This window comes from Argiope bruennichi, chromosome 8 (genome assembly GCF_947563725.1).
Source record: "Argiope bruennichi chromosome 8, qqArgBrue1.1, whole genome shotgun sequence".
NCBI lineage: Eukaryota > Metazoa > Arthropoda > Arachnida > Araneae > Araneidae > Argiope > Argiope bruennichi.
In genome coordinates, this window is record NC_079158.1 from 119418103 (window position 1) to 119440889 (window position 22787).

Below are 22787 nucleotides of genomic sequence, written 5' to 3' on the forward strand. Positions count from 1 at the left end.
TGCCGATCGAAGCTATACACTCTTCGCATTTTGTTTTTCATGAAATCTGATCTAACTGGATTGTTAAATTATTATTAATTCTCTCTTTTATTGCCTTTATCTGGTTGCAATTTTGTTTGACTTATCTGGTGCACTTTTTTTTCTTAACTGATTGGGTCAAAGATTGCTTTTTTATGCCTCAAATCACCTTAAAAGTTTTAAGAGACCTTTCAGGATATGACAGACATTACACCCCGATAATGTCAATAGAAGATAAACTAGATAAAGACAAAAAAAGAAGGTCATCGGGATATAGAGACTCTCACTTCATAAACAGCCATTACAATGTCTGAAACAGTCTGACAATGCTTGATTTATGTTTGAGACAAAAACAGAATAAGTTAGTTAGAAACCTATTTCGTTTAAAAAAACCGTATTGACCCATTCAAAATCCAGTTTTAATTAATCGATATGGACCATTGGTCATTGGTTTAATGGGTCATTAGTTTCTAGTTTTCTCAAAATTCGGAAGTAATATCATAATAACGATCTCGTTCCAATGGTTAAGAAATTTAAATAAAAGAATATTCGATAAATACTTTTTTTCCCCGCTATATAGGAGAAAGCAATCACGTCTGAGGTTAAAAAAGAATGCGAGAATTTCAATCGATCAAACGAGAAGGAAGAGCAGGACGTGCCTCAAACTCTGGTCGTCGGCAACGAAACCTACTCCGACATGAAATTCAAGAAGGAAAAGGAGCGACATATTTCTGAAATGGAAGAACTGGATTCACAAGTGAGTTTTTGTTTATTTTTTTGTCCGTTATACATTACAATCTGCTTATGCACAGGGTGTATAGCTACCATATATATTAAATTATAGGGAAGGTGGTTTGTTCAAAGACAAATTGTAATCTTATAGATATTTAGGGACGGAAACATTATCTACACTACAGTTTTTATTCTTTTATAGTGAATGTTTTACCTTGCATTGTTAAATTTCTAAATACAGCACTACCAAAATACTCAATATTTAAAAAGTAAAATTAATAAATATTTCAGGTAAGCGAATAAGAACAGAAAGTCAAAAATGCCATCACCAATCCTCCTTCTTGTATGCAGTCGAACAACCCGACGCCACTGAATAAAGAAGTATCATCACCTCATCACCAGTTCTATGGGAAGAACGCAAAATAATAATAATAATAAATTCAAATATAAAAAAATTATATGTTTTATTGGAAATAATAATCGAGTTTGTGGTATACCAAGAGTTCAAAAATGTTCAAAATTGTATCCACACGCGCCCGCTATCATGTGTGCAAAGAATCGCAGTCATTCTAGAAATTTCTGCAGTATATTGTGTCAGTTTGAGGGAAGGCGAGCGGAATGCTTGAACTCAAATTTCTGAACCTCGGAACATGGCAGTTGGATGGAAGTAAAGTGTCTCAATAATGACATCCCAAGCAGCAAAAGATCGTTGGCCAACCATTGGCCAAGCATCGCCCCACGGAACGAGCGAGATCGGAGGCGATCTCGCGCCGACATTGATCATGTCCCCCGGCGGTTCGCCACGCGATGGTCGCCCCGACTTGTTTTCGACTAATTTGCCGATCGTTTGGCGACGTGTTATTATCACGGGTGACGTTATACCAAGCATTTCGCGACCTGTTTTATCAATGGGCTACCCAATACCAAGCATTTCGCGACCTGTTTTATCAATGGGCTACCCAATACCAATCATTTCCCCATGTGTTTTAGCAATGGGCGACCCAATACCAATCATTTCCCCATGTATTTAGCAATGGGCAACCAAATACCAATCATTAGGCGATTTATTTCTGAACACTTGTTGGTGTCAAACTGAAATATTAGTTTAGTGGTTATTTAATTTTCTTAAACTCTAGAAAATAGTGTCATAATATTTAAAAGGTCTAGGAAAAGCAACTTTCCAGACATCGAGGCGACTATGGGCCGATTGCTTTGAGCCGGTCTTTTTCACTAAGTCGCCGTAGGAGTTCGCCCCGATGAAAAAGCGATCTTCAGAGGCGACGGAAATATGTATGATCAGAATCCGATGTCACGCCAATGCAAAGGTGACATTGGCAAAAAAACGGGCGACCTATGCGATGGTTGGCCAACCGTTTGACGACTTCTCTTGCTGCTTGGGATTACATAGCAAGATGGATGTGCGTTGTTAAATTTAATAATACATAGAAATTACTAAAGCTTATTCACATCAGTTCATTTTGTGGCCTTTGTTATTATTCAGCTATTCAGTTAAAGACGAATCTCTTCGAAGAAAGAAAATAGAAATATTTAGAAGAAGAATTTTCTACCAGAAAGAACAATATAAACTGAGATTATTACTTACTTATCTTATTTATACCGTAAAACAAATATAAATTAGCATTTGACATTTGGAGTAGCAGTTTATATTAGATAAAAGTTAAAGAATTCTTTTGTTCACTCTCTCGTTAGTGAAAAATTAACATAAAAAGAGCTCGAGATTTTAATGAATCTCTACACTTCAGACCCGCCGCCCCCCCCCCCGAACGAGATAACTCATTTTTACTCTCTTGTATACGTAGTATAGAGAAAGCATTGTAATCGTCAAAAAATTGGAACTCGACATTTTGACGAATTTCTACGTTTTAGACCTTCCTGAGTTCGAAAAACACAGTTTTCAGAAAATGTCCGTCTATCGGTGACAAAGATAACTGAAAATCGCTTTTCTAGACGGATGAATTTTGGTATACGGTCTTCACACCAAATGTGCAGATTTCTGTCGAATTTTGAGCAAAATGTCCTCAGAAGATTGTCTGTCCTGCCGAATATAATTTAACACGATAACTACAAAACGAAGAAAGCTGGATAGATCAAATTCAATCCAAAAATTAATGTCTATAGTCTAGACACCTTTCAAATCTTGAGCCAAATCCAACAAGGGTTTGATTTTCTGTCGGTCTGTACTTTCAGAAGCATGTAAACATGATAATTCAAAGACGCAATGATTTAAAGACATCAGATTTGGTATTAGATTGTCTGAGTACAAGTGTAGTTCTGTGTCGAATCTGGGTGTGATGAACGCGCGTGTAATATATAAATTCGATTTTCGGATACTATTAACGCATGCTAAGGATTAATTGCCAAAACACTTTCCAAGAATGATACGACAGATTAGTAAAAATTCGCGCCAACGGTTAATATTTCGTAGATCTTCTACGCCAATGCCATGCAGGGCATTCTCTTGGATAACTCCCTTATTAGAAAGTTTACTAGAAAGTTTAAGGGTGACCCCTCCCACAGGTTATATGTATGCTTATTTGTCTGTGATTACGTAACAATTAAACGTATCAAATAAATAAGGGACATTTTCTATGGCATTTTTACACCAAAATATTTGATTTCTGTCATACTTTGGAGGAAATTCAAAACAAAAAGACTATTTGTTTCACGACTCCATGTAAAAGAGATTATGAAAAACAACGAGGTAGATTTGTGAAATTCGGTAAATAGTTTTAACATTGGAATTGTAGGTATATATCGGATTTTTTTTTTCGATCCATTTATCCGCGACCATATAAAAGTAGTTACTCAAAACCATAACAACCTATATAAATGTAATATGTGTGTGTTCTTGCCACTTAACTTGTTATCGGTATAAATATACCTTATGCCCAATTCATCAGAAAGAAGAGGTACAAAATGCATACTCCATATCTTCTCTATAATAACAAAACTAAAACAAAGAGTCAAACTGACTATGTAAATGTACAAGTAAGTGGAGGAAAATTTTTCCAAAACTTTTACCATCTTTAGTTAAATTTCTTTTCTGAGTTGATCACCATCACTGCTTGCAAAGATATTTGTATACATAAGATTAGCAAAAGCTATAACAGCTTTTTACTAATTAATACTTATTTCCAACGACTACTACCCTAAATATTTTAATAAAAAGTTACCATATAAGTAAGCATGCTATCATTATCCTTGAAGAGTAAAATAATGCTGTTTTGTCAAATTGCTTCCAGTCCAATCCCGAAAAGTACCTCCTATTAGGCTTAGCAGTGAATGCGGTTGTTTCAGCCTTGGCTCTTAGAATTTCATCCTCAGTTTTTCATCTCGAACACCCGCGACGTTAATCATTCAGATCACTCAGGGTAATTGATGAGATAACTAATCTGTGATTGCTAATTAATAGTGACTTTTTCCCTATAGTTCGTTTATCACAAGGAATGCTGTAAATCGATAGAAGATGCCTTCAAAACCAAACACCGTCTCTTCCGACGTCTTCACGACTTGGCAGAAGAACTGAAAGGTAGGGTGAATCAAGTTCAAGCGGACATTTCTAGGATAGAAGATGTGCTCACAACAAAGGTAAGATAGAATCTTTATAAAACTGTAGAAGCTGTTGTGGCTGGGAATAAATAACATATTCTATTTTAAAGAAACAGCTCATTCTCTGAAGAAAAAAATAGAAGGAAGTTGTTGATTTGTAGATAAAAATACATTGAAACTTCCATCAGTTTTCCTTTTTGAATATAAAATATTTTTATAAAGTTCTACGTTACCCTCAAAAGTTGCGTGAAAATATCTATTCGTTTGCTAAAAGTATTACTGCGAATTCTTTAGTTCATTCATTTCTATGTAGTGGTTGTGTGCAGCTGACCACCCCTCCACCACTGAACTAAATAGTATCGACAGGATTTGTTGTGAATGATAGATGTTTTTATCCAGCTATGACAGCAACCCATTTTCCTCGCCCGAACAACCTCTTTGGAGAGGTTCGACCTATGCCCATTCTCCATAATCACACTATATTGAAAACAGTCATGTGTTCAGTCATCATTCTTTGTTAGCGACTTTCTTGATCACGGCGGTTGGCTACAAGCATCAGCCTAAACCCGATCACCTCATCATCACCAATTGGAAAAAATCCCAGGCACCTACCTAATCCTGGAAAAAATCCCAGGCACCTACCTAATTACACCTACATACCGTCCCACATCTCCACATAGTTCCCATGAAACAAACTCTCATATAAATGTTATCAAAAATTAATTCAGAACTCCCACCAAACTAAATTAAATAACTTCTCCCTTAACTGCCCACTTGCAGGATTTAGAAACTCGCCGACACTCGCTATCACTTGCCATGTGCACAGCATGCAGCTGGAAATACACGCCAAGAATACCACCGATAAATCTCAATCCACTCTCAAGTGAGAAAAATACCATCCCCATCGATTTTGGGGCTTTGAAGGCATGTGGATGGCTTGTAGCCATTCCGATTTTTCTCTCTATTCAGATATTGCTTTTTCTCCCATTTCTGTATTTACTTCTGTCTCGTGCCCTAACTACCGACCAGAACCAATTCCACACCTACTATTTCCACACTCTAAGTTGTTACAAACCCCACCTCCTATCTGAACATCAAGTGACAAAGCAATTACTAACAGTAACTTTTCAGAAAATTTATTTGTTTACCACACCACAAGCAGATGCTTTGTTCCTTACTAATCCTGTTGAATTCTGTTGAACAGCAATCATTTAAAACAAATAATCACCAAGGCAACCAACCTCAAAAAGTATCATGTACTGACTAAGCAGTTAAACAAGAAGGCACTATTTCCGCCTTTTAAGAACTATAGACTACTCCAGTAGTTACCACTCATACTCCTGTTATACAACAGCAAGATACTAATTTGCCATTGATATTACTTTCCAGTAAGGTATGTGAATGCTTTGGGAGAGAGATTTTTTTAAAAAGCTCTAAAATAGTTATATTTGAATTGTTGCATAAAAAAATTAAAAAGCAGGAAAGAAATCAAAATATATCCGTTAAGTGGCAAAAGATTTTTTAAAAAATTGGTAAAAAGGGCTTTGGGAGGGGGGGTAAAAGAGAATCAGATAAAGCAATAATCTTCTAATATAAAGGTTTATAAAGTGATTTGCTTAAGATTTTGCAGATAGCTTAAGAAATATTTTCTTTAGCTCCTGAACTAAAATTTAGACTGTATTTCTATCCATTCTTTAAATATTGAGGTTCAATTGATAAATAAATGAAATTTCTCAATTTTTTTTTTTCGCATTGTGAAGTATTAAAACAATTTATCAGGAAATGCCGAAATGCAATGATAAATTTTTTTTATCCCAACTTGAACAAAAAATACGCACTAGATTTTAGTTTATAAGATTTTTCGTAAAAAAAATCTATCAAAAGTTAGAATTTAAGAAAATAACATTTAAAGATGCAAAATAGTATTCAAAAGTATATAAATACAAATATAAAAATCATTCTAACTTCCCAAAAATTGATCTGTGAAACAAAATTCATAGCCCTTTATAAAGAACACTGTTTAAACATTAAGAATATTAATTTTTTAAAAATTGATATTTTTGATAAAAATTGCCGTCACCTATCTTAAAACTGTTACTTTAATTCGTTATTGAAATTTTTTACCTTATAATCGACATTAGCATGCGTCACAAGATGTCTTTCTAAGATTATTATCCATTTCTGCCTATTGGTGGATCATTCATGTTTTTTTTAGAAAATTAAACAATATCATTTTTGAAATCAATCAAAAAGCAATAAGGATTTTAAAAAAAATTCATCATTTAATATTTTATCGTATCAGGGAAGTAATATAATCGTCAAAAAATTTGAACTTGAGATTTTGACGAATCTTTACCTTTTAGACTCCTCTGAGTTCCCAAACACATTTTTAGAAAATATATGTCCCTCTGTCTGTCTGAGACAAAGATAACTCAAAAAAACTTTTTTGCTAGACGGTTGAAATTTGGTATACGGTCTTTACACCAAAATTTGCAGATTTCTATCAAATTTTGAGTAAAATCTGTTCAGTGGAAGTCCGTCTGTCCGGCTGCTCATAGAACTTAATTCAATAATTACAAAATGTAGAGAGGTTGATAGATAAAACTGGATACATAGATTTAGCATCTATAACGTAGATGCCTGTCAAATTTTGAGCCAAATCCAAATACGAGCTGACTGTCTGTCGGTCTGTATTTTGAGAAATATACAGTGGTGGCCAAAAGTGTGGACATTTTTTGAAAGTTTCATGTTTTTCAACTTTGCATGCTTGTAGAATATATTAATTTTCACTTAAATACAAATGTTTATATATCAAATTAAAGGTAATTTAATGTAAAATTTAATAACAAAAACAGTATTACAATATCTATATTACATAAAAAGTTACGCTCATTTTAGTAGAACAAACAAACACAAATCGTTTTGAAGAATGACGTGTTTTGTAATAAAAGCATACTAGCCAATCACAAACACTGTTCTGCGGACCCATTAAATGCCTGTAACTATAGTTCAGGTTATTTGGATGGTAAAAGAGTTATTGTTGTGGAAATATTTTGCGGAATGATGCATACTAGTACAATTAAATAGAGTATTGCTGTTTTTGAATATTTTAAGTCCTTTTTTTAAAATTAAACTAATTTTAAACAATGTCACCAACAAGAAGAACTGATTGGACATCTACAAATAGAAGCCGAATTGTCATATTGAGAGAAAATGGCCTCTCTTATGCTGAAATTGCAAGACAAGTTAGTGGTTCAGTGACTTGATCTGGTGTACGCAAGTTCTGTTTACGTTATGAAAAAACGAAATCAGTGGAAAATAAGGCCAAATCAGGCCAAAAAAAAAAATACACAAGTGCTACTACCGATAGAAAAATTAAATGGCAATGCCTTCAAGAGAGAAAAATTTCATCAGATGCCATTAGATGTGAAATGAATGCAGCGGGTATTGCAGTAAGTTCAAGAACAATAAGAAGAAGGTTATCAGGATTTGGACTAAAAGCTAGAATTCCAAGGAAAAAAACATATTTAAATCAAAAGCAACGCGAAAAACGAATTAAGTGGGCAAAAGGTCAGAAAATCAATGGAAGTAAGTAATCTGGAGCGATGAGACTAAAATATCGCTCTTTAGTAGTGATGGTAGAAAATACGTGAGACGTAGAGTAGGTGAAGCGCTTCATCCTTATTGCATTGAAGCAACTATAAAAACAACAACAAATGCCATGATTTGGGCATGTATGTCTGCAGATGGTGTGGGCCGAATTCAAGTGATTGATGGCATCCTGAATGCCAAAAAATACATCGAAACTGTCCTGGAACCAAAATTGTTACCTTCCATCAGGGATTTCTTCCCCAACAAAGCACTATTTATTTTTCAGCAGGATTCAGCTCCATGCCACACAGCAAAAGTATGCAAAGCATGGTTTCAAAATAAAGGCATAGATGTATTACCATGGCCAGGAAACAGCCCTGATCTCAATCCAATTTAAAATTTGTGGCGGCGTTTGAAAATTATTGTACGAAAAAAACGTCCATCCAATAAAAGACAAATTATTGAATCTATAATTGATTCTTGGCACCATGTGATTACGAAAAATGAACTCCAAACACTCGTTCACTCAATGAAAAGACGCTGTGAAGCTGTCTTAAAAAAATAAGGGTTATCCTACTAAGTATTGATTGTGTAAGTATCACTTTAAAAAAATCCAAATCTAAGATAGATCTTACTAAAATGAACATAACTTTTTTTGTAATACTGTTTTTGTTATTAAATTCTACATGAAATTACCTTTAATTTGATATATAAACATTTGTATTTAAGTGAAAATTAATATATTCTACAAGCATGCAAAGTTGAAAAACATGAAACTTTCAAAAAATGTCCACACTTTTGGCCACCACTGTATAAATGTGATAACTCAAAAAAGGGGTGACTTAAATATATTGGTATGGGTGTGGGATTTTGAAGCTGCAAGTACATTTTTGTGCCAAAATTTTGTTTCAATCGCGTGAGCAAAACCTCTTTAAAACACAAATTCGATTTTCGAATACTATTAATCTCACGCCAGGGATTAATCGCCAAGGTTGACACGATCGATTCAGTAAAAATGTTAAGTTCACGTCAAAGGTTAATATTTGCCGGCGCCCTGGGGGGCATCTTCCCCGTGATATGGGCGTCCCGGGTTCGAATCCCAGTTCAGGCATGGTTGTTCTTCATCTGTGTTCTATCTGTGAGGTGTGTGAATGTGCTCCCCTGTAAAAAGGGTTTGTGCAAGCGAATGTGTGTGTGTCATCTTCATATGAGCTAGAAGTCAGACTTCTGCCCTCCGGTGCTCAGGGGTCTTTACCCTCAGAAGCTACTGCACCCCCTTTCCGTGGTAACGCGGACACGACATCATCATCATCATAAAAGGTTAATATTTAGCAACTATTGTACGCCAATGCCATGTAAAGCTTCTCTCGCTTCACAAGTTTATTAGAGAGTAAGCGAGAAAGTTTTGGAAAGACCACTCCCGCTGGTTTATTTTTTCAACTAATATTGACTCGATTTTTTTAGAGTGAGTTCACCAACCATCTGGAAGGGGCCGCCACAGAGCTTTCGACAGAAGGAAATCAGAAAATCGAAGAGTGTGAGGAAGAAATTCGGCGAAAGGGCGCCAAACTACAGGAAATAAAAAATCAGCTTCAAAAGGTATGTGGCTTTAGATACCTATATACTATATAAAACGCTAACGTACTCGGCACAGAAATCGCACTTATTACTTATTGTCGATTCGCAAAATTCAAATGTAAACAAACCATCGCATGAATGCTTTATTGAACATTTTTACAGCTACATTCAATTCAATACATCTCTTAGCTAATAATATTATTAGAAATGTTCTGGAGAGTGCTCACCGTGTCATCAAAAACTATTTTCAGTCAGAGGAAGAAAAGTGTAAACGAAATCAAGATTTCACACAGAGAGCTTAATCGAGCACAAAAATAGATTTGACTGTTGCCAAATGGATAATAGTTATGACTTGCCTGTTAAAATTGATATTTAGGTTTTTCAAAACAATTATCTTACAAGAATAGTTTTTGTATTATCTTAAGACTAAAAAAAAATTACTTTTTTAATGACATCAATTTCATTTCAATAAAATTTTTCCCTTAATATTAATGATATTTTAATTCAATTTGATACATTATATATAAAAAATGTTGTCACTATTAAAAATCCAACAAAACATTCAATCTCGTGTTTTTACCATCTATTAATTCCATAGTAGAATTATCATTTCCGTTTTTATTTCGTTATATGTACAATATATATGTAATTCAAAATTTGTGTAACGTTATATTTTATATATGTTACGGCCAAAGCCCGAAATACGGCCATTTCGCGAAGTGGCCGGGAATCCTTGGCCAAAGCCCGATGTGATAATCTATACTTATAAATAAAGCTCAATGTATGTTTGTGTGTGTGCGCGCGCGCGTGTTTGTGTGTGTGTGTGTGTTGGCGCTCTACAGTCCAAACCGTTTGACAAACAGCTATCGAATTTGGCATATATATACCTTGGAGGTCGAAAATGTGCACCGTGGAGCGATTTTTTAAAATTTTTAATTAGAATTTTAATTAAAAATTAAGCCTAATTTCGGCGTTTTGTCGCTATAACCAGAAAATATTACAGCTCAAAATCGATTTTTGCATCAAATTAAAGCTTTTTTTAATTAAAGCTTAAAATTTAATTTATAAATTATGGTTAGATTAAATTATGCTAAAATTTAATCTGCACGAGCACGTCAAATTAAAAAAAATAGCTTTTATCAACGTGTTGCCATCACATTGATAGAAGTTTAAATTAAAAAATAAATCAACTATTATTGCAAATTTAATAAACAAAATTGTAATTTTCGGCAGGTGTCTGTATAAAATGAAAAAAAAATAGCAAAATAAGATATTTTCTGAAAAGTAAAAGGAGGAAAAGTTTTCTATTAGCTTTGACAATACCTATATTATTAATTCAATAAAACAATTTAATTTAAGGCAAACATAGTTTAATATGCTTAGGATAATCATTCTAATCAGCTACCATCAGCTAATTTGGAGCATACATTTGCTAACAAAATGGTCTAAATTAGCTAAATAATTATATTTAATATAACTTTAGTCAATAAATGCTCCGATGAATCAGGAATTTTAAATTTTTACTTAGATCCTCTACCCTTTGAATCATATTTAACAAAATATTCTTGAGACACCAATATTTTTAATAAAAATTGTTGAACTCCAACCAACTAAATCAATCACTAAAACTGACTGATTTATGAAATTTCAATATCACTCTTCTATAAAAACTGGCGATTTTAGACCACTTCACCGACTGTCTCAATGAAGATACGCTAATCCTCTGCAGGGTTTCTAGACAGTGATTGGCCTGTGAGTATAAAAATGTTGATAGTTCTAAAACTTATGCATAAAAACTTCATAAATCGGTCAGATTTCACTGCTGAACGACTCTGATTTCAATTTTCATATTTAAAAAAAAGATATGGTTAGCTTTAATATAAAAAGCTTTTATATTGATTGCAGTTTAACATTTCCACTTAAGTTTAAAGTAGAAATTTTATGGATACTGACAGAACATTAGGGAAAGTAGTACAATGAAACAGAACTGTTTAAGGCCTACATAAAAGTACGACTGAATCATATAACTACCAAAATATGAATCTCAAAAATATTTTGCAGAAAAAGCTACTAAGAGAGCAATTTGCATTAATTGAAAATTTTAGCGATCATTAATACTGGTGAACCGGCTGGTCGCCAATTACGACTAGTGGTAAATAAATATAAGGACATGTTGTAGGTGAAATTAGACAGATGGTGCCAACAAAGAAATGTCTTTAAATGATATTAATAACAAAACTATTTGTCCTACATATTTGTTTTAATTAGCCCTTATTTTTGTTATTTGCCTTTGCAAAAAATTTCATATTTTTTGAAGCGACATTTCGGGAGACAATGTGATCTGGGATCTTTAACATTAGGTCTATGGAGCAGAAAAAGAGTAAGGATCACCCTTAAAGGTAATTGAAAACTGAAATACTAAATTTGCCTTTGTATTCATACACGATACGCAACGCCTTTGCTCAAGATATAATTCTTCCATTTTGAAGGGCACAAATCTAATCTTCACGCTATCACGTTGTTAAAGTATATACGTTCACTGAATAATTTCTATTATGGCTTTAATATGAGAACAGAATAACACGAGATCATATTTTTATATATTACAAGCTTATTTTTAACTCAGAGGTGTCACTTATATTTGAACTCGTTTCTGAAACAATTGTACTTAAAAAAAACAGTACACAGAAGTACTCATTTTTAAATATTTCATTTTTAACAGGGTGTAAAACAATGTGCTCTTGATTCCTTTCTTTCTACTTTGGCCGATCGTCCCCAGCCATTTCGCGAATTGGCCGGCCAAAGCCCGAAATCAAGAAAAGATCGGACATTGGCCGGTAAGTTTACAGCAACGTTGGCCAGATCGCGATCTGGCCGGTTTCGGACTTTGGCCGTAACATATACACACAAACAATTCAAATAATAACAGACACACACACACACACAGTAATTCAAAGATTCAATTAGGCAAATTTTGCTTTGTAAATTAGCTTAAAATACAATGAGTGATCCGTAATGATTTTCTGAGTTTTTTTATTAGTGTAAAGAATCTCACAAGAAACTCTGTGATTTGTTGAAAATAAAAAGAAGAGAAGAGACTGTGCTGAATGAGCGCTTGAAAGCAACAGAAAACAGCGTTATGGATAACACCAGACAAGTAAGAAAATAACCTTATCTTTACCTTAACCTTCATCCTAATAACCTTAATCTTAAGATGGATAACACAAGAAAAGAAAGAAAATAACCTTATTTAAACCTTAACCTCAATCTTAATATCCTTAACCATAAGATGGATAACAGAAGAAAATAAGAAAATAATCTTATCACAACTTAACTGCAATCCTAATAACCTTAACTTTAATATGCATAATACAAGTAAAATAAGAAAATAATCTTATCTTAACCTTAATCTTAATAACTTAATTTAAATATGGATAACAAAAGACAAGACAATAGTCTTATAATAACTTTAACCTCAATCTTAAAAAAAAAAGTATTAAGATACAGGCTTTCAGAGAAGAAAAGTTTTTTTATAACAAAATGGTAATAAAAACTAGTGAATTTTTATTTAATTTATGCTTACAGGAAATTGACGAATGAGAGAAGTAATTTTTAGTACCATTTATATTAGATGTTACCTATGACTATTTTCCAGCTTCGAAAAGTTGTCAGCTGATGGGAAACCGTTGGAAATCACACAGAAAAGAACAATCTTCAAGTAACACCAGAAATAACAAGGCGCATATTAAAATTGTTATTTACTGCACCATTTTCCAAACTTGGGGTATATTTGTGGCTGATGGTTCTTCCACCAAGCATCATTGAATCATGTCGATGATTTCATGGTTATTTTCTTTCACGGCCTCCAAACAAAGAAATCATGTGTATAAAGTTGTGGAAACCACAGTGGAGAAAATATAATACAAGTGGTCAATTAATTGAAGGATGCAGTTAACAAACTATTCCGTTCAGATGAGAAAGAAATGATGAAATTTTATATCATTACCTTATACACACCAGTCCCTTATCTTTTCCATTTTCCCATATCTTGTACCATTTTCGAGATAAGAAGGATAACTCCATTGTTTGCCACTAGGCCGCGCTGTAATCTATCTCCCAACTTAGCGCATGATAACTCTACTTTATCTAGATACCAAGTTTGTGGCAAGTTGTCGCCGTTTTCAAATTAATATGAGGTAGAAAGAATCTAATGGACATTTTGTAAAAGCAAATCTCTTCCAGATAAACTCTTCAGATTCATCACAATTATTTCCAAAATTAAACAGCTCCACCTTTTAATAGGATTTACTAAATACAAAGATAAATGCTATTGGCAGGAGGTATTAACAAAGGTAATGCTATCAACTAAAAATTTTTAATATCATCTATTAAGCTCTCACAAGAAAAAGTTACTAACGATAGATTTCGCTTGCTATTCCATTTTAAAAACTATGAGTCCTTATCAGAACATTGAATCTGAATTTAAGGGAAAGAAATCGATGCATATTTGGAAACTATGACAACAAAGCTTTCATTATCTATCTAATCTATGTGTAAATCCTTTCTGCCGGAAAGGATGCATTTTGGCCGTGACTGTACAATGTTCACGAACCTGATGTTGTTTGTAGCACGAATGGGATTATATGCTGATATTTCATAACAGTTAGGCCGTCTAACTCTACCTCAAGTTCCACAAACTTTAATAATTAACTTTCAAGTGTTACAACATTGGTGTCTACGATGCTCATTAAATATACCTTATTACAGTCAAATCTTCGAGCTTATACAAGTTTCGCTACTTATTTGTAAGTGGAAAACGTTTCGTTATTTCGTTTCTGTAGGTAAAATTTTGCCGCTACAGAAAAGAAAGTGGAAATTAAATAAGAAAATGAATCAATAATAAAAAAGTTCAATAAGGATAGTCATCAATTAAATTTTAGCGAAGTCTTATGAATTAATATTATTTCGTAACTATTTTTATACAAATGTTGAATAATGAAAATGAAAAATCTCCTGAAAAATATTGCGACCTATACCTTTTACGCAATCCAGCGTGAATTCAACAACTCACAAAGGACTTTTGAGGTTGCTCCACTGAGGAGATTCCATATTAGGGATTACCCATTAATCCCTCTTAAATAAACCGTTGTTTAGTGTTCTCATTTCTAACCCTTGGGTAATTTCGGGATATTAATGCATTGCATTAAATCGTCACCAACAGAGTAAAATTCAAGATAGGACACCGAAAATATTTAAAATGAATGTTTCCAAATATTTTAAAGATTTTCTTTTAATTGTATTCACAGCAAATCTAATTCCATTTCAGCTGGTGGCCGCTGAGTTACTTTTAGAAAGGTACAGGATGGAATTTGTGAACTATACATCCGAATGCCCGAACGCCATGGCCCTCAGATGGGCCATGCTGAGGCTATATGAGAAGAGAGTGGCCAAGACAGCCGTCAAGGTAAGTAACAATAGCGATTTGCTTTCTTTCGCTAAAATCGATTTTTGTAATATCAGCGGGGATGAGCCGGGGGGGGGGGTCTTCCTTTAATTTTAGTGTAATGGCCGATGCTTGCTCTTGGTTTCTGAATTCACAGCGATGTTTGAGACTTTTATTAAAAAGATAAAGTAACCTTGTGCTGACATCGGAAAATATAGTTGGGAAATGTAGTTGTGCATCCAATTTATGATGAGCTTGTATAGAATATGTAATAAAACACCCTATCACCGCTGAGATGCATATCATCGACAAGTGTGCATTTGCCTACCGTTCCACTAACCAACAGCGCCATGTGTCAGTTCTTCAGCTTGACTGTTTCTTGGCGATGTAGGACCTTCCTTCTTATTCGAGAGACACGGTACGTTCAAAACAGTCCAACACCGATTGTCATAATTCTCCATGCATCACTTTTATTTGTGCAGGATGCTTTGACCCTCAGCCAAAAGTGTGGCTAATCTTCAACAGATATCGCCAAAATATACACCAACATCAGTCACCCTGTTACCAAGAAGCCGATCATCTCGATATTTGAAGTTCAAACTTAATTTCTTTCCTAATACTTGAATTAATTCTTCATTTCATCCCCACCAATTCTTACTGGTGCTATCTGCAGAATCGTCCATCTCATATGGTGGACGTGGAGCAAATCTTTTCCTAAGCTTCTAGCGAATAATTTTCTCCCTTTTCTATTATTTTTCTGAAAAAAAAAAAAAAAAAAAAAAAAAAGAACGAGAGAAAGTTTTCTTAGAAATGAAATTTTACTTCTTAGTTATCTTAATATCTATGTCTTTAATATAATTTAAACGAATTTTATTGAATTGTATGCCTTACTTTAAGTTGAGCGTTAACGGGTAAAAATTTATAGCATAATAAGAAAAAAGAACCTGTAATTCTTATAAACTGTTCTTTAGTAAATGATCAAACGAAATATCTATTTAAACAAAGTAAGCAATATATCTATATTTGTCTAAATAAAATATCTATATTTGACAAGACAAAGCATCTATATTTGTAAAATAAAGAATTCTTAAATTCTAGGTTTTCTTTTGTTATTCCAGGAAGAATCACTGTTCTTTACAGAAACAGACCCCTACGTCCGCTTCTGTAAACAAAGAGACCACTATGAAAACCTCATCAATGTGGTGAGAAGCAGAACCTCTCAAATAAAAGCCACTTTTAGAGAGAACTTCATAAAACTTGCCAAGGTAAAATCACTACGCCATCTGACAATACCTATGCATACACGACTACATGATTCAGTCTAAAAATTAGCATTCTTTCTTATAGCACTTTCTGGTTCATAAAATTGATAAGGATATCGTCTATAAGACTATATTTAGGAATATTTTAACTGCAAAAAAAATTGATTTTCAAGTTAAAAACAAGACAAATGAATCCTTTTTTCATATTCGGTGGCGAAATGATATTTCATTTTTTCGCCTACAGAGGGCGACAAAAGTTACATGAAAAAAACAGAGCTTACAATATACTTCTTCAATCATGGATGACGGACTTTCGACAATGAATTTCAAAATGCGACATGAGGAATATTTTATCAAGAGTGAACATAACCAATTTTTTCTGAAATGAGTTTTTTTACAAGTTCCTAAAATTACTATCCAGAAATATAAGGATATTATCTCGTTTTGTCAGTTTGTCTTCCTTACAAAATTGTCTAAAGTTTTTTTTAATTTTTTAAACTCAATATATTTACTTCTAAAGCAGTTTTTTGAGGAGATAAGAGCCATTCATTTACCATACTGCGCCAGACTAGATGCTATATTTCTACCTATGTAAAATGTCTAAACTATTATCAGCCAAATAATTCGAAAGTTTAAAAAATTGTCAATGGCCTTGGAATGATTGTAAAATCAATATTAAGCTAAGAACATGTTATAAAAAGTAAAACCGATTAACTCAGATTATAAAATCCAATTGCTTTTAAAAATTTGAAAAGGTGGACTTGTGGTACATTACCAATTAATAAAGATAGTATGTTTAAAAATTTTCTAAAAAAAAAAAAAGCTACTGTTAATTGAATAATAGGCACTGTATCAGAATATGAAAAAAAGGAGACAACACAATCACAGAAGAGTCATATAGGATTTGTCATCCTAATAATAAATGCCGATGAATGTATAATGCATGACCAATAGAACCTAGAATGATGTATACAAACAGACATGTTAGAACATGCTTTTCTTATTAATAAAAAGACCACAATTCTATATGTTTAACAGCACGAAGTTTGTTGTAATTCTCGAAACTCCACTCCATCTGCTAGTTAGAGTAAAGAAAGAATGCAAGTCGAGAAATCTGTTTTTTTTTTTTTTTTTTTTTTTTTTTTTAAGATCGTTTGCTGGTATTGTTTCGTTACAACGTATAGGAGGTCTTTCAGCAACTCTATCAGCCTGTGCGTTGCCATCTATGCCAATATGTACTGATATACAGCAGAATAACGTGGTAAAACTATAAAATATATATCATAAAATTGCAAAAATCAATGGATGATAGGGATGGATATTTCAGTGATTGAAGACGCTCAGGGAATCAATGCATATGATGTACCATCCATGAAGTCTATTCAAAATCTTTTCCAACGCAATCACGGTTGCAGTGAACTCCTCGAATAAGAATGTAAAGTCAAACTAAATGATCATTATCTCATTTTTCTAATTATGAGAAATTATCTCATTTCTTTTAACTATGCAAATGTAATTTGATGTTCTTATTGTATATCATGAAAGTGCGTGCGAGCGTGTTGACACCGAAGATAATGTATTATAGCATTTCTGTACATCTGTTTTAGTTTATGCTGACGATCAACTTAATTATTGGAGGCAATTCCACGACTTAAAATCCGATCTTGTATTTTGTGAAACTGGCAAATGACAAAATATTAATAATAATGATAAAAAAAAAAAGTCTCAATTGTGACAGGATATTTTTTTATATATATTTTACAGCGAACCTTATTTACTTTGAGGTTTGATCATGGCGAAAAATACGATAAAGGCTTATCGGTGTATGTTTAATATCACACAAATATTCAAAGCAACTCTTAACAATATCTCACAACATCTTAACATTTCCAATAGGAAAACTCGGATTGGAGTTCTTTCGCAGAGGCACTGCGGGCAGACATTCGGTTGAAGCAGAGCCGGATCCGTTGTTTGGAGGAAGGTTTGGGGCTGAAGGTGGAAGAATTCGGCAAAAATCCTGCTGAGACACAGCGACGACTCTTGGAGACGGCCGAGAAGCTGAGCAGCCTGAAGGAGGAAGAGGACAAGCAAATCGAGCAGCGGCTCACTCTCATTCAAGAGCAGCAGGAAGAGATTTTCCGATTGCACGGATTGCTGTCGGTCGAAGATAAGGGCAAAATAATACGCAAAATGAGATGAGGCATCTTTTCTATGATTTTTTTTGTAGCTGTTTTTCTCGGTTTTGTTATATTTGGTAAATATTTTTCAAATCCTTAAGATCTTGGAAGAAAAACTACAACTTCCAGGACAAATTCTTTTGAACACCTTTTACAACATTTTATTTAAAACAACATATTTGGAGGCCTGGAAAAAGTATTTACAAAATTGCTTTGTATTGCTTAGAAGTTTGTAATAAATGAACTCATGATGAAATTTTCTGTGCCTTTTGCCTTCAGCACTCTAGAATACATCCGTGGATTAAACTTTCCCCTTTTTGGATGCATCAAAATTTGTTTATTGGTATTTATATACCATATATATAGTGCCATTAAATATCAAATTTTTACGAGAATAGAAGAGAGGGATTATGGTGAAAGAAGTCCATCATGCTGAGCAATGGAAAACAACGCTTTATTCCACAAGAAAATATAAAACACATATAGTAAAACACAGCGGAAGTGCATCCAAAAGCTTCGTTTTTGTCACCATCAAAATCTAAGATCATTGACTTAGCAATAATTAAAAATAGCTGTAAGTCCCTCTTTCATACAATAAGATTAACATGGTAATGAAAGCTCTGGTGTAATCAAAATTTATTCCTTCATTGGATATATTCAGTTCAATTTCTCCATGTAAGCTTTCCAAACCTGCCTCGTCTCTACGTTATTAATGTATTCATTCGGCGAGGAAGGCACTTAGTTTTCCAAAGAAAATATTAAAAGATATTGACGGCGTTAGACCAGAAATCACCTGTCAAGGATTTCATCCATTCATTTCATGAACTAAGCTGCTATAGACCAGAAGAAAATATGGCAAGTGTGTATCCCAATCCATTTGAATCTTAGAAATAGATAAACACAGATCACTTAAATTCATTCGATTAAACCTCCATATGCATAGTAGGGGCGTACTCCTTCGTTCTGTAGTACTTGCCAATCGAGTGAAGCACATTTACGGTACGGGAAATCTCCCGCGTGCTAATATTCGGACGATCTTCCACTCTTTATAGAATGCCTCTACAATTTGTGGCGTCCGCACACTTCTGCCACGCCCTGTATCATGCATGTCGGTGACAAAGGATCCCGTTTCACACAAGCACCGATGCAATTACTCGAATATTTTTCGGTCTGGGACGTGTCTTCTCGGGAAACGTTGCCTGTACAATCTTGCGGCTTCCAAAGCAATCTCATTCACCAGACTATACATAAAATGCATGCCCGCCTTTTCCTGATACGTTCTACGTTTTCCTAATACCTTCTGAAATCCACGGTAGAAATGACGATGTGTAAGAAAACTCGCGCTTTATACTTTCTATTACAGCGCCATCTAGCTGTTCAGCGTTGCATGGTGAAAATTGCTTGTTTAAATGTTTTCTATTACCCCTAAAATTTTTGCCTATGATTTTGAAACCCCCTGTATAGTCAAGGCTTTGTGAAAGTGAATCAACTCAAACTATTAGGTAAAGCAGTCCATCAATACTGGGATACACCAATTGAAATAATAGAAAAAGTCTTAGAATATCTAAAATCATTCTTACGAATGATGCTCACCTATTATAATGCTACGAACAACCCGTAGCTCTTATTTGGATTATTTTTATCTCCACAAATGTGGCGTTGTCTAAACCATTTTTTCAACATTATTACGAAATTGAACTCAATTAAGTCACTCCCGAAGTTTTCTGACTCCAGAATGCCCTCCACTTGCGCTGGTATGAGCCTCTCGCAGAACATAAATTATGCTCTTCTAAAGAATTAATTGCCATCGACTAGAGTTTCCATGATCACTCTATTTACGATGTAAAACACCAAGCTTAAAATATAAGCAGTCCTAATATCGCTTTGTTGTAAGACTCTAGAATGAATCTCATTTGAAGACAGGTTTACAACAGTCACAGTTAAAACTCCATTAAACGATATACGTTCCGTTTTTTTGTTGTTAATCGAGCAATGTTAGCAGCTCTCAAAGGACTTTTTTGATAGAGGGCATTCCATGAAATTGTCTTGTGGTACTGAATTTTGAAATCTTATTACTGAAATTTTTAGATTGTGACAAGATAATTTCTTTTAGACTAACTAGACCAAGTTCTTGTAAAATAAAATATGACATGTACTTTGTTTCCAATTCAGATAGGAATGGAATGCCCGGCTTCTATAACGAGAAGATGAAGTTTTTGTCGTATATTGGGGATGGGTCAAAACAAGAGAAATTTCAAAGACTGCTTTCAATTATTAAAAAATATACAGCATTCTTCTGTCCGGTTACAATTTGAAATAGGTCCCGTTAATTTATGCAGAAGTCTTGCAATTCATAAGTTTTTTTTTTTTTTTAAACAAAAGGTAGTAATAGGTGCATAATCCACTGAGATTGTGTCTTTGGAGAGGCCAATCAACTACTGCCTAAATTTCCTTGGATATATTTTGATTCATTCAGTTGTTATAATGTATCCAATAACCTCCATTTAGAAGAATCTGAATTTCTTGGACTTAACAAAATTAATTTTTGATAGTTTTTGAAATACTTTACAAACAATATATGTTATAAAGTTATCTAGATATATTAAACAAGTTTCAGACAAGAGTCACATTATAATGCCTCTATTATTCTTTAACATGCTGATTGCCGTGGGAGTCACCGGTGACCCGCAGGCCCATATGAATTACATTGTAAGAAATTCAGCGAGACAGTCAACATGTTTAAATATGGATTACACAGTCCAAAAAGCATTATCTTAAATTACTAAAAACCTTGTCTAGTATCAGAGTTTTTCTCTATTTTTGGAGCTGAATTCGATTTTCTAGTACTTGGTTTTTAAATCTAGAGACGAGAATCAATAGCTAACATCCAGGATGCTATCCATTCATGGCAAAGGATGACTGCCACTTCACTTAATTTTCTGTAGCGAACACAGAATCGAGTTGATCCATCTTAAAAAGATCAAGCATATCTCACGATTATTCCACTGTTTTCATTGTTACTTGATTGGTGGATGGTCACCTATATTAATGTTATGTTGTATCACATGACAACAGCCACCATCAGTATCACAGGTAGAAAATTATTCAATATTCTTTAAGTGATTCACATACTACTGTTTTTGTGTTCTTCATTAAATCCTTCAAGATATTCCAAGATACCGGGAGATGTTGTGATTCGGGATTTCTTGGGAGGGGGGGGGGGGGTGACATATCCTACTTCTTGTGTACAGCTGACCAACCAGCCACCACTGAACGGAACAGCTGATATGTATACAATCTTGAGATTACTGTCCAAATTTAGAACTCGAACGGGCATGGCTTTTCTTTTCAAATCAAAGAAAAATGCAGCCACAAGAACATTTTGTAGGAGACTTGGATACGAAAGACCGTAATAACATACCTGAATTTTGTACAGAAACTTCATTAACTCTTTGAATGGAATATTCTGATCTTGCTGATATTATATTCATCTCATTCACCAATACAAAACATACTTTTGAATGTTACTCAGATTCAGAGTTTCAACTAGGAAGCTACCTAGGTCTGCTAGGTTTCAAGGCCTTTTTTAGATGCCAAATAAATAAGTTTGTAAAAAATATAGGTTCTGTGAATCATAAAATATTACAATAATATTGACATAAATTATTTGTCCAATTATACTTGATAATATTATCAAGTATAATTGGCTCAAATTCCTTTATGTTTCATTGCATTTATTTAGTTATAATTTTTATAAAACCGAACATTTTCAATAATATTTTAAACAAAAGTAGATACCAGGCAGTCTAGAGTTAGAATAGATAAATAAAAAATACATATTCATAAAGTTAATGAAATAAACAAAAAAAATCTAAAATAAATCGTTAAAAATGCGCTGAAATGTTAAACTAAATTGACCATCTTATTAAAAGAGGAACCTTCTAATGTGCAAATCCGTTACGGGCTGTATACAAGACGTAAATAAAAACATTTCTTATCTTGTCCATATCTTTTTCGCTATCTTTGAAACATATATCTCAAAAATAAATTATTGTTTGAGATATATGTTTCATGCTTGTAACTTTTGGATACCAGTGTATTGATCAAGAAAAAGTAAATTGACAGCAACAACATTCCAATTATCAAGAAAAAGTAAATTGACAGCAACAACATTCCAATTATCAAGAAAAAGTAAATTGACAGCAACGATATTTCAATTATCAAGAAAAAGTAAATTGACAGCAACAATATTCCAATTGACCTTCACTCCACCAATGAATGAGGCTAAATAATTTCTAAGTTGTATGAGTCAAAAATGTTTTCTATTATTGACCAATAAAATTAAAAACATAAGTTTTAGTGAATCCATTTTAAATTAAGTTAAAAACTTCAATATTTAGGTAATTAAATCTTAAA

General features: G+C 33.6%; 1 protein-coding gene across 1 annotated transcript in view; it reads left to right on the top strand.

The window, feature by feature from the left end:
• The window catches only part of LOC129980740 (cilia- and flagella-associated protein 57-like), a 39720-nt gene extending 21327 nt beyond the window's left edge, over window positions 1-18393 (top strand). Inside the window, exons 10-16 of the mRNA XM_056091120.1 lie at window positions 599-775; window positions 4201-4359; window positions 9376-9510; window positions 12530-12646; window positions 14816-14953; window positions 16051-16197; window positions 18091-18393. Of these exons, the coding sequence (XP_055947095.1) occupies window positions 599-775; window positions 4201-4359; window positions 9376-9510; window positions 12530-12646; window positions 14816-14953; window positions 16051-16197; window positions 18091-18393 (1176 nt within the window). The remainder of the gene's footprint in view (window positions 1-598; window positions 776-4200; window positions 4360-9375; window positions 9511-12529; window positions 12647-14815; window positions 14954-16050; window positions 16198-18090) is intronic.
• Window positions 18394-22787: the final 4394 nt, after the last annotated feature.